Below are 12,122 nucleotides of genomic sequence, written 5' to 3'. Positions count from 1 at the left end.
GGTGCTCATCTCCGTTTCAAAGCCGAAGAGCCAGCGCTTGTCCGAGGACGTCTCCGTGGTCATGTGGCCGGCATGACTAGACGCCAAAGGCGCACGGAACGCTGTTACCTTCCCACCATAGTGGTCCCTATTTTCCTACTTGCATTTTTACGTGCTTTCGAACTGCTAGGTTGGCAGAAGCTGGGACGAGTAACAGGCGCTCACTCTGCTACGCGGCACTCGGGATTCGACCCGCCAAACTGCCGACCTTCTGATCGACAAGCTCAGCGTCCTAACCCACTGAGCCACAGCGTCCCTTAAAACGGCATTGGGGGGGCGAAAGCAAGTTATTATCATTTTTCACCCTTGCGACCGTTGCAGCATCCCCAGGGTCAGGTGATCAAAATTTGGATGCTTGGCAACTGACCGGTGTTTATGACGGTTGCCAATGTCATGTGATCCCCTTTGGGGAGCTTCTGATCAGCAAAGTCAACAGGGAAGCCACTTAACAACCGTGTTACTAACTATCCTTGGGGATTGTTTTTAATTCTCTTTTTGTAACTGCTCCAAATTCCTTGGAGATTTTTAAAAGACGAGGCGTATGAATACCATGTAAACTGAGGAAAATCCAGTCCCATATTCAGTATCCCAAACTGAGGAAGGATACTTTAAAGTAGTGGGTTTCACACACACCCCCAATCTTGGCCACTTGACAATGGGTGGACTTCAATTCCCAGAATTCCCCAAATAGCCTGCTTTAAGATGAGTAGTCCACCCATCTTAATGTTTCCAAGTTTGAAAAACACTAAATTAAACCCTACTGTGAATCTTGCTCACTTCTCTTAAAGTCCCTACAGGTCTCTCAATAGACATATCTGTAAAAAAAACTTTAACATTAAATTTTTAACGAATTACTTTGGACTATTGGAAAAGAATGCCCCTTTCACTACTGGCACACGCTGATTAAGAAAGAATTAAAAAAAGGGTTGTGTATGGGTGTGTGAGAGAGACAGAGGGACAGAAAGGGAAGAAGAGAGAGAAAAAGACAGAGAAAAAGGGAAAGAAAAAGAGAGGGAGAAAGAGAGAAGCAGAGAAAAAGTAATTAAGAGAGAGAGGGAGAAAGAGAGGAAAGAAAGAGAAAAAGCGAGAGAAGAGAAAGAACAAGAGAGGGAGAAACAGAGACAAAGAGAAAGAGAAGAAAGAAAGAAAGAAAGAAAGAAAGAAAGAAAGAAAGAAAGAAAGAAAGAAGGAAGGAAGGAAGGAAGGAAGGAAGGAAGGAAGGAAGGAAGGAAGGAAGGAAGGAAAGGAAGGAAGAAAGAAAGAAAGAAAGAAAGAAAGAAAGAAAGAAAGAAAGAAAGAAAGAAAGAAAGAAAGAAAGAAAGAAAGAAAGAAAGAAAGAGAGAGAGAGAGAATCCTTGATTTGCCTCTGAGTAGGCATCCATATGTATCCCATGTTGGATATTGGATTCAGACAACCGACAAGGTAAAACCTGTGCAGGGTCCAGTGTAGTTTTATAGTCTGCACATCAGTTCCCCAGAATAGTTCCTTGACTTCAGCCCTGCAAATAAGCTGAGCCACTAAGGATGCTGTATTTATCCGGCCAGCATAATTTGCAAAAATAAATAAAATAAAATAAAATAAAATAAAACGAGGCTCTCGGGTTTAAAAAACAAGCTGGTTCCAAAACTCCCACCCCAAAAAAAAAACATTCAAATATTCAACGGTAAGCTATAAAAACCAGAGCTGAAGCCTTTTTAAAAAAATAAAATAAAATAAAATAAAGATTATTCGAGTTGCCAAAGAAACAGGGAGGTAGATATTGAGGATAAAAGCGGATTTCGTTCTTTCGGAAGCATTCGGCATTCGCGCGAAAAGGTTTGAGGCCGCCCGAGCCAGAACTTGGCAGTTCTTATTGCAGAATCAGAGAGCTGTATTTTGGGTTTGTTTGAAGTGACTTAAACACACTTTTCTTCTTCTTCTTCTTCTTTTTTTGCCTCAAAGCACCCGCAAATTTCCGACCAGAAGATCTTGATTGTGAAATATTACAAAAGGGTAGGAATCGGGGTGGGGTTAGGGTGATCTTTCGGTGCGTATTTTGCAAAAAAGGGCAAGAAGACAGATAGCATCATCCCAACTATTGCCAACATGTAACCCCAGCCCAGCTGGCAACTTCCTGCATAGTAAATGCTCGAATCCTCGCAATGTGTCCTGACGGCCGAAGAGCCGAGTCCAAACGGATACACCAGCAGGCCGAATCCCATGATGAACACTAGGAACAGAAGAAGAAGAAGAGGAGAAGGAGAAAGAATTAACATTTCAAAGCGTAAAATACTTGGGGAAGTCCATATCTCTATCTTTATATTTAAATAAATATATTTATATTTAAATAAATAAATAAATCTATATATCTCTATCTATTATATCCACATATCTGTATCTATCTATTTATCTATGTCTATATTATATCTATATCCATATCCATATCTAGATATCTATATTATATCTAAATATCTATATCAATGTCTAGATATCTCTATCTATTATATCTATATAAAAAGGTAAAGGTTCCCCCGCACATGCGTGCTAGCCGTTTCCGACTCTAGGGGCCGGTGCTCATCTCCGTTTCAAAGCCGAAGAGCCAGCGCTTGTCTGAGGACGTCTCCGTGGTCATGTGGCCGGCATGACTAGACGCCAAAGGCGCACGGAGTGCTGTTACCTTCCCACCGTAGTGGTCCCTATTTTTCTACTTGCATTTTTATGTGCTTTCGAACTGCTAGGTTGGCAGAAGCTGGGACGAGTAACAGGCGCTCACTCTGTTACGCGGCACTCGGGATTCGACCCGCCAAACTGCCGACCTTCTGAACGACAAGCTCAGCGTCCTAACCCACTGAGCCACCGTGTCCCTATTATATCTACAGTATATATCTATTTATCTATATCTATAGTATATCCAGTGCTTTTTTTGTAAAAGAAAAAGGTGCCGGAACTCACACATGTCATACAACCCACCTTGCCTACCCTACAAGGTTCCATCCAAAAAAGGTGCCGGAACTCCATTCTGAGCATTCTATGAGAAAAAAAGCCCTGAGTATATCTATATCTTTATTTTTATTTATTTATTTATTTTAATCCCATTTATATCCCGCCCTTCTCCGAAGACTCAGGGCGGCTTACAATCTAAAGCACAATGTGCTTAGCAATATATCTATATATCTATATCTGTATCTATATCTATATATCTATATCTATATATCAATATCAATATCTATATATCTATATATCTCTATTATATCTATATATCTGTATCTATTTATCTAAATCTATAGTATATCTATATCTATATATCTATTATATCTATATATCTGTATCTATTTATCTATATCTATAGTATATCTATATCTATATCTATATATCTCTATATCAATATCTATATATCTATATCTATTATATCTATATATCTCTATCTATATATCTCTATCAATATCTATATATCTATATCTATTATATCTATCTATCTATCTATCTATCTATCTATCTATCTATCTATCTCTATCTATCTATCTATCTATCTATCTATCTATCTATCTATCTAGACAGCTAAAGAGCTTGAAATAGCTGTACTAGTCTCCCTTTAACTCTTTGTCAGTCACAAAATTTTGAATTTACATTGTTCACACTAGTGACGTCTGCCTGCAAAAGATGCTCCTAGACTGGAGCGAAATGCAGAACAGACTGCTTTATATTTGGTAGACCGGGTGTTCCACCCAACACACACACACACACACAGACACACACACACACACACACATTCCCAGCATTTAGCTAGAGCCCTCCGGGCTTCTGTTTAAACTGCTCTTCCCAAAAGCTGGAATAAATGATGGCAGTGGCCTTTTTTTCAAGGACTCCGGTGACCCCTGTCCCTTCCTTAACTTGTTCATTTGTTTCTGCAGCCACTTCATTTGTCTCCCCAACACACACACACACACACACACACACACAAACGGGACACACGTACCCTCGCCCCCTTCTGCCTCCCAGCTGCCATAAATCCCTTCCTGGAGTCCTCCACCAGGAAATTCATTGTCAGCTGCGAGATGGTTTATAGCTAAGACCATAAGCATCACTTTAAGAGAAGGTCACCGTTTATTTCTACTTTCTATTCTCCCAGGCATGAAGGTGGGAAAGAGAAAGTGTCACTTCCACCACCACCACCACCCCGGGGCGGTACTTTACGGGCTCCTGAGGAGTTGTACAAGTTGTTGAGTAGGTTGTTGTTCCCACGACATTCAGGACCTTCTTTGGGGAAGATTGATGTCCTGGGGGGTGGGGTGTCCCCAGTGCTCTCTGAGCTGGGTGGTTCCACCCCCCCAGAGGCTTCACGACCCAGCGAAGTAATATCATCAGTGCTAGAAGGCTGGGAGGTTTGGGGGAGGGGAGGGGGGAAGAGGAGGAGGAGTGGAGGAAGAGAAGGAGGAAGAGGAAGAAGAGGAGGACTGTGGAGTCCTTGGTGCTTGCTCCATGAGCTTGGTGGTTTCCTTGCAGATGTTTCTCTACCCAACTAGGTAACATCATCAATGCTAGAAGGGAGGAGGAGGAGGAGGAGGAGGAGGAGGAGGAGGAGGAGGAGGAGGAGGAGGAGGAAATGGACAGTGGGGCCCTTGGTGCTCTCTGAGCTTGGTGGTTTTCTTGCAGATGTTTCTCCACCCAACTAGGTAACATCATCAATGCTAGAAGGGAGGAGGAGGAGGAGGAGGAGGAGGAGGAGGAGGAGGAGGAGGAGGAGGAGGAGGAAATGGACAGTGGGGCCCTTGGTGCTCTCTGAGCTTGGTGGTTTTCTTGCAGATGTTTCTCCACCCAACTAGGTAACATCATCAATGCTAGAAGGGAGGAGGAGGAGGAGGAGGAGGAGGAGGAGGAGGAGGAGGAGGAGGAGGAAATGGACAGTGGGGCCCTTGGTGCTCTCTGAGCTTGGTGGTTTTCTTGCAGATGTTTCTCCACCCAACTAGGTAACATCATCAATGCTAGAAGGGAGGAGGAGGAGGAGGAGGAGGAGGAGGAGGAGGAGGAGGAGGAGGAGGAGGAGGAGGAGGAGGAGGAGGAGGAAATGAACTGTGGGGTCCTTGGTGCTCTCTGAGCTTGGTGATTTTCTTGCAGATGTTTCTCTACCCAACTAGGTAACATCATCAATGCTAGAAGAGAGGAGGAGGAGGAGGAGGAAGAAGAGGAGGAGGAGGAGGAGGAAGAGGAGGAGAACTGTAGGGTCCTTGGTATTCTCTGAGCTTCGTTGTTTTCTTGCAGATGTTTCATTACCCAGCTAGGATTTTTGCAGAGGCAACTTGGATTCAAGCCAACGTTTTACAAAATTGCAGAAAGTAGGGCATTTCAGAGGGAGGAAGGGAGAGGATGAGAAGGAAGGAAGGAAGGAAGGAAGGAAGGAAGGAAGGAAGGAAGGAAGGAAGGAAGGAAGGAAGGAAGGAAAGCTTGTTGCTGATTTTAAAAGGATCTTTGTTCCTGTAATTCAGTCTGGAGTTTTCTAGATGGCAGTAGAATCCCAAAATCCATAATCTCTGTGATTGAGAAATTATTTATTACTTTTTCGTTTTTTTCCTGAGTATCTCTATCAAGGAAACATAATACTGTGCAACTCCGCTTCTCCTTCACCAAGCAGGAAAGGTTGGACATGTGGCTGTAAGTAACGTTAAACTCTGGGACTGTAAAATGACAAAGGAAGATTTATTTCTACCAAGAGTTGAGATGCTGAATGTGCACATCTGCGATTCTCAATCTCGGCACATTTAGGGTGAGCAGATTTCAACTCATCCATCCATCTCAAAGCATACCAGCTGGGGAATTCTGGGAGTTAAATCTACCCCAGAGACATCCGTAGGAGAATCAAAGAAGTCAACATGGCAGCCGCAACTGTGCAGTTGGAAGGAAGGAAGGAAGGAAGGAAGGAAGGAAGGAAGGAAGGAAGGAAGGAAGGAAGGAAGGAAGGAAGGAAGGAAGGAAGGGTCATGAAACATCCGCAAGGAAACAACGGAGCTCAGAAAGCACCAAGGATCCCACAGTCGTTATTGTTCTCCTCTTCCTCCTCCTCCTCCTCCTCCTCCTCCTCCTCTTCCTCCTCCCCACAAATGCCTCTTCCTTCTAGCACTGATGATGTTCCCTAGTTGGGTCATGAAACATCTGCAAGAAAACCACCCAGCTCAGAGAGCACCAAGGACCCCACAGCCGCCCTCCTCCTCCTCCTCCTCCTCCTTACAAAATCCCCTCCCTTGTAGCCCTGATGATGTTACCTAGTTGGGTGATGAAACGTCTGCAAGCTCAGAGAGCACCAAGGACCCCACAGTTCTCCTCGTCCTTCCCTTCCTCTTCTTCACCTCCTCCTCTCCATAAACTACTCCTTCCTTCTAGCACTGACGATGTTCCCTAGTTGGGGTCATCAGACATTTGCAAGAAAGCCAGCCTTGGAGAGCACCAAGGACCTCACAGTCGTGGTCGTGGTCGTGGTCGTCGTCGTCGTTGTCCTCCTCCTCCTCCTCCTCCTCCTCCTCCCCCCTTCTCTTTCTCCACAAACCTCACTCCCTTCTAGCACTGATGATGTTCCCCAGTTGGGGGTCATCAGACATTTGCCTCACCGAGGAGCCCACAGGTCAACCCTGAGCTGCCGAAAATTCCTGTTTATCGAAAACTCCCATGCCCATTTTCGCCCCTCCGGCGCTGAGCCAACAAAAAACGGCAGGCCACGACGTGCCTGGAATTTGGAGAAGGTCCCGACCTTAAAAACTGCAAGACAGGAGAGCTTTCAATCTCACAGACTTTCTCCCTCTGACTGTCAGAGCCTGGAGCGATGCTATTAAAAGAGAGCTTGTTTTCGCCCCCCTAATACACACACACACACACACACACACACACACACAGTCCTCTCCTTGCCACGCCAATGCCCTCCGGTCCGACATGACTGATGCCATTTCCCACCCTTTCAGACAGGAAATGTGTGACAACCACAACTCAAATTCTAAAAGGACCTTGTCTCCTGAAAAAAAACAACAACACAGACACACACACACACACACACACACAACACACCCATATACTCAAGAGACTAAGAATTCCTTCCACAAATTCCCATCCCTCCCAGGCTGGGGGCTCAGACTAGAATACTAGAATACAGAATAACAGAGGTGGAAGGGACCTTGGAGGTCTTCTAGTCCACACACACACACCCCTGCCCGGGCAAGAAACCCTAGGCCTAGACCAGGGGTAGAAAACCTTGGCTCTTTTATGACTCGTGGACTTCAACTCCCAGAATTCCTGAGCCAGCCATGCTGAGGGAAAGGGAAGGGAGAGGTTTCCATACTGAGCCATGCTGGCTCAGGAATTCTGGGAGTTGAAGTCCACAAGTCATAAAAGAGCCAAGGTTGCGTACTCCTGGTCTAGGCCTAGGCCGCTTTATGACTCGTGGACTTCAACTCCCAGAATTCCTGAGCCAGCCATGCTGAGGGGAAAGGGAGAGGTTTCCATACTGAGCCGTGCTGGCTCAGGAATTCTGGGAGTTGAAGTCCACGAGTCATAAAAGAGCCAAGGTTGCGTACTCCTGGTCTAGGCCTAGGCCGCTTTATGACACGTGGACTTCAACTCCCAGAATTCCTAGGCCAGCCATGCTGAGGAGAAAGGGAGAGGTTTCCATGCTGAGCCGTGCCGGCTCAGGAATTCTGGGAGTTGAAGTCCACGAGTCATAAAAGAGCCAAGGTTGCGTACTCCTGGTCTAGGCCTAGGCCGCTTTATGACTCGTGGACTTCAACTCCCAGAATTCCTGAGCCAGCCATGCTGAGGAGAAAGGGAGAGGTTTCCATGCTGAGCCATGCCAGCTCAGGAATTCTGGGAGTTGAAGTCCACGAGTCATAAAAGAGCCAAGGTTGCCTACCCTGGCCTAGACCATTTCAGACAGATGGCTGTCCAGTCTCTTCTTAAAAACCTCCAGTGATGGAGCACCCACAACATCTGAAAAGTAAGCTGTTCCTCTGATTAATTGCTCTCACTGTCAGAATAGGAATGGAATGGAATGGAATAGAATAATAACAGAACAGAACGGATTGGAATGGAATGGAATGGAATAATGAAAGAATAGAATAGAATAGAATAGAATAGAATAGAATAGAATAGAATAGAATAGAATAGAATAGAATAGAATAGAATAACAGAGTTGGAAGGGACATTGGGAGGCCATCTAGTCCAACCCCCGGCTCAGGCAGGAAACCCTACACCCGTGGTGGCGAACCTATGGCACGCGTGCCACAAGCGGCACACAGAGCCCTCTCCGTGGGCACGCACGCCATTGCCCCAGTCCTAGGCCTTCAGCTGGGTTTTATAAAACCTTTTCGTTTTAGGCCTCCGCCGCCATGGGCAAAAAAAAAAAGGTTCAATCAATCAATCGATTTCAACTTCTCGCGAGGAAAAAAAAGATCTCGCAAAGTTGGAACTGATTGAACTTTTTGTCCCACCCAGTCTGCCGTTACCACCGCAGCCACGCCCACCCAATGGGCCACACCCACCCAATAGGCCACGCCCACCTGGCACCTGACGATACATAAGTGGGTTTGGGGTTGCAATTTAATAATAATAATAATAATAATAATAATAATAATAATAATAATAATAATAATAATAATAATAATAATAATAATAATAATAATATAAAGTTGGAAGGGACCTTGGAGGTCATCTAGTCCAACCCCCTGCTCAGGCAGGAAACCCTATACCATTTCAGACAAATGGCTGTCTAGTCTCTTCTTGAAAACCTCCAGTGATGGAGCATTCACCACTTCTGGAGGCAAAGTTGTTCCACTGATTAATTGTTCTCACTGTCAGGAAGTTTCTCCTTAGTTCTCTAGGTTGCTTCTCTCCTTGATGAGTTTCCATCCGTTGCTTTCTTGTCCTGCCTTCAGGTGCTTTGGAGAATAGCTTGACTCCCTCTTCTTTGGGGCAGCCCCTGAGATACAGGCAGTCCTCAATGTACGACCACAACTGAGCTCAAGATTTCATTTTGGCACCGTTCTTGCCACAGTTGTTAACTCAATCATTATTATTACTGTCCCAACCTGTCTATCTCCTTGTGGGAAATTGGTGCCCCGGGACACAGGCAGTCCTCGACTTAACAGCCACAATTGAGCCCAGAATTTCTGTTGCTCAGTGAGGCATTTGTTAGGTGAATTTTGCCCCATTCTATGACCTTTCTTGCCACCGCTGTTAAGTGAAACACTGAAGTTACTAAGTTAGGAACACGGTTGTGAAGTGAATCCGGCTTCCCCATTGGCATTGCTTGGCAGAGGGTCGCAAAAGGGGATCCCCTGACACACACACACACACACACACACACACACACGGGACACTGCAACTGTCATAAGTACGAGTCAGTTGCCAAGCGTCCGAATTTTGATCACGTGATCATGGGGATGCTGCAACGGTCGTGAACAACGGTCCTAAGTCTCTTGCTTTAGAGCTGTTGTAACTGTTGTGATTCAGGGTCAGCCTGTGGGTTCGGCACTTGGGTCGGACGATTCAGAAGAGGTGGAGGAGGGGGGTGTTGGAGAGGTTGCTGAGGGGGTTGGAGAGCTTGCTGATGAGAGCCCTCAGCCAGGCCCCTCCCACCTGGTCACCACGCAGACCCAGCTGTGTGAGCCTGACAGCGTGGATGAAGATGACCCACAGCTGGCCCTGTTCAAGGACGCCCGATGCAGGAGGCAGTCAATCAGGAGTAAACAGAGGAAGGCAATGGGGCTTCTCGGAAGGAGGCAGAGAGAAGCCACGCCTTGAACTGTATAAAAGGGGAATGCGTGGGAGGGCTGGTTTGCTGAAGGCAACCGTTTGAATAGCTCCTGTTTCATGGTTCGTGTTTTGGTTTTGCTCTGTTTGCTCTGTTTTGTGTCAATAAATTTGGCAGGCTTAGTTCCAGCCTCTTGCCTTTTTGTAAAGGGGTTGTCCCTGCCTTTTCTGCAGGGCCGGTAGTAGGCTGGTACAGAACAGTAACTTCCAGCAGTCACTAAATGTATAGTTTTGAGCCGAAGGCCACCTGTGCTTCTTCTCCTGCCCTGGGGGTGCTTTGGGGAATGGGTGGTCCCCCTCTTTTTGGGGGCAGCCTCTCAAACATCGGAAGATGCTATCATGGCCTTCTCTTCCCCAGACTAGACATCTGACCAGGATGCATAAAGTCTCCTGCCTTGGACAGGGGATTGACTAGAAGACCTCCGAGGTCCCTGCCATCCTTATAATTTTATGTTTTGTGTTCTAAGATGGGTGGGCTGTTCTTCCATTGAAAACCATCCAAATGCTGGCCGTTCCACACCTATCCATCCCACACATCGAAGCTCAGCCAGAAGAGAGGAGGAAAAATGACAGCCTGTTACTCAAGGCTAGTGGTGTACAACTGTGCTGTTCTCTTTTTCACGCTTTCAATCAGCTGTTGAACTTCTCTAACCATTATGCTAAATCAGGGGTGTCCAATCTTGGCACCTTTCTGACCTGTGGACTTCCACTCCCAGAATTCCCCAGCCTGCATGCCTTTAAGAGGGGTGGACTTCCACTCCCAGAATCCCCCAGCCAGCCTGCTTTAAGAGGGGTGGACTTCCACTCCCAGAATCCCGCAGCCATCCTGCTTTAAGAGGGGTGGACTTCCACTCCCAGAATCCCCCAGCCAGCCTGCTTTAAGAGGGGTGGACTTCCACTCCCAGAATTCCCCAGCCAACATGCTTTAAGAGGGGTGGACTTCCACTCCCAGAATTCCCCAGCCAGCATGCTTTAAGAGGGGTGGACTTCCACTCCCAGAATCCCCCAGCCTGCATACTTTAAGAGGGGTGGACTTCCACTCCCAGAATCCCCCAGCCTGCATACTTTAAGAGGGGTGGACTTCCAGTCCCAGAATCCCCCAGCCATCCTGCTTTAAGAGAAGTGGACTTCCACTCCCAGAATCCCCCAGCCATCCTGCTTTAAGAGGGGTGCACTTCCACTCCCAGAATCCCCCAGCCATCCTGCTTTAAGAGGGGTGGACTTCCACTCCCAGAATCCCCCAGCCTGCATACTTTAAGAGGGGTGGACTTCCACTCCCAGAATTCTCTTGAGCCCAGTGAGGCAAAATAGAAGCCCAAAATTTCCCTTGCAAAGCAAGGCAGTTATTAAGTGAACTGTGCCCCATTTTAAGAGCTTTTTTTTCATGGTTGTTAAGTGAATCAGGGCAGTTGTTAGGCGAATCACGAGGTTGTTAAGTGAGTCAGGCTTCCCCTATTGCCTTTGCTGGTCATAAGCTCCCCAGGACCTAGGAAATGAGACACGATCCTGGGATGCTACAGTCATTGCTAATACATGCCAGTTGCCAAGCACCCGAAGTTTGCTCATGAGATGTTGCAATGGTCACACGTGTTAGAACTGGTTATGAATCAATTTTTTTCAGTGCCGTTGTAACATTGAAAGGTCATCGCACGCATAGTTTTAAGCTGAGGACCACCTACCCATGCAAACATGCTACACAGCAGCAGTACTGATGTTACCTTAGTCGGGTCATGAAATGTCTACAAGGAAAAAAAACAAGCTCAGACAGCCCCAGGGACCCTACAGTGCTCCTCCTGGGAATTATAGTCCCGCCTTAGGCATGAAAGCCCACAGGCTGACTTTACACCAATCACCAGGAGACGGCGAGTTCTAGTCCCGCCTTAGGTAGGAAAGCCCGCTGGGTGACTTTGGGCCAATCACCTGGAGACGGTGAGTTCTAGTCCCACCTTAGGTAGGAAAGCCGGCTGGGTGACTTTGAGCCAATCACCAGGACACGGTGAGTTCTAGTCCCACCTTCCTGCATGAAAGTTGGCTGGATGACTTTGGGCCAATTACCAGGAGACAGTGAGTTCTAGTCCCGCCTTAGGTAGGAAAGCTGGCTGGGTGACTTTAGGCCAATCACCAGGACACGGTGAGTTCTAGTCCCGCCTTCCTGCATGAAAGTTGGCTGGATGACTTTGGGCCAATTACCAGGAGACGGTGAGTTCTAGTCCCGCCTTAGGTAGGAAAGCTGGCTGGGTGACTTTAGGCCAATCACCAGGACACGGTGAGTTCTAGTCCCGCCTTCCTGCATGAAAGTTGGCTGGATGACTTTGGG

General features: G+C 46.8%; 1 protein-coding gene across 1 annotated transcript in view; it reads right to left on the bottom strand.

The window, feature by feature from the left end:
- Positions 1–711: 711 nt before the first annotated feature.
- Positions 712–12,122, bottom strand: part of LHFPL7 (LHFPL tetraspan subfamily member 7) — a gene marked incomplete at its 5' end in the record, with an annotated part of 77,407 nt that continues 65,996 nt past the window's right edge. The window contains one exon of the mRNA XM_081315444.1: positions 712–2,249. Within this exon, the coding sequence (XP_081171570.1) occupies positions 2,023–2,249 (227 nt within the window). The 3' untranslated portion in view covers positions 712–2,022. The remainder of the gene's footprint in view (positions 2,250–12,122) is intronic.

This window comes from Vipera berus (assembly GCF_964194415.1).
Source record: "Vipera berus genome assembly, chromosome: 1".
Classification (NCBI taxonomy): Eukaryota; Metazoa; Chordata; class Lepidosauria; order Squamata; family Viperidae; genus Vipera; species Vipera berus.
The sequence above is the reverse complement of the archived record's forward strand: the minus strand, read 5'-3'. Positions and strand labels throughout refer to the sequence as shown.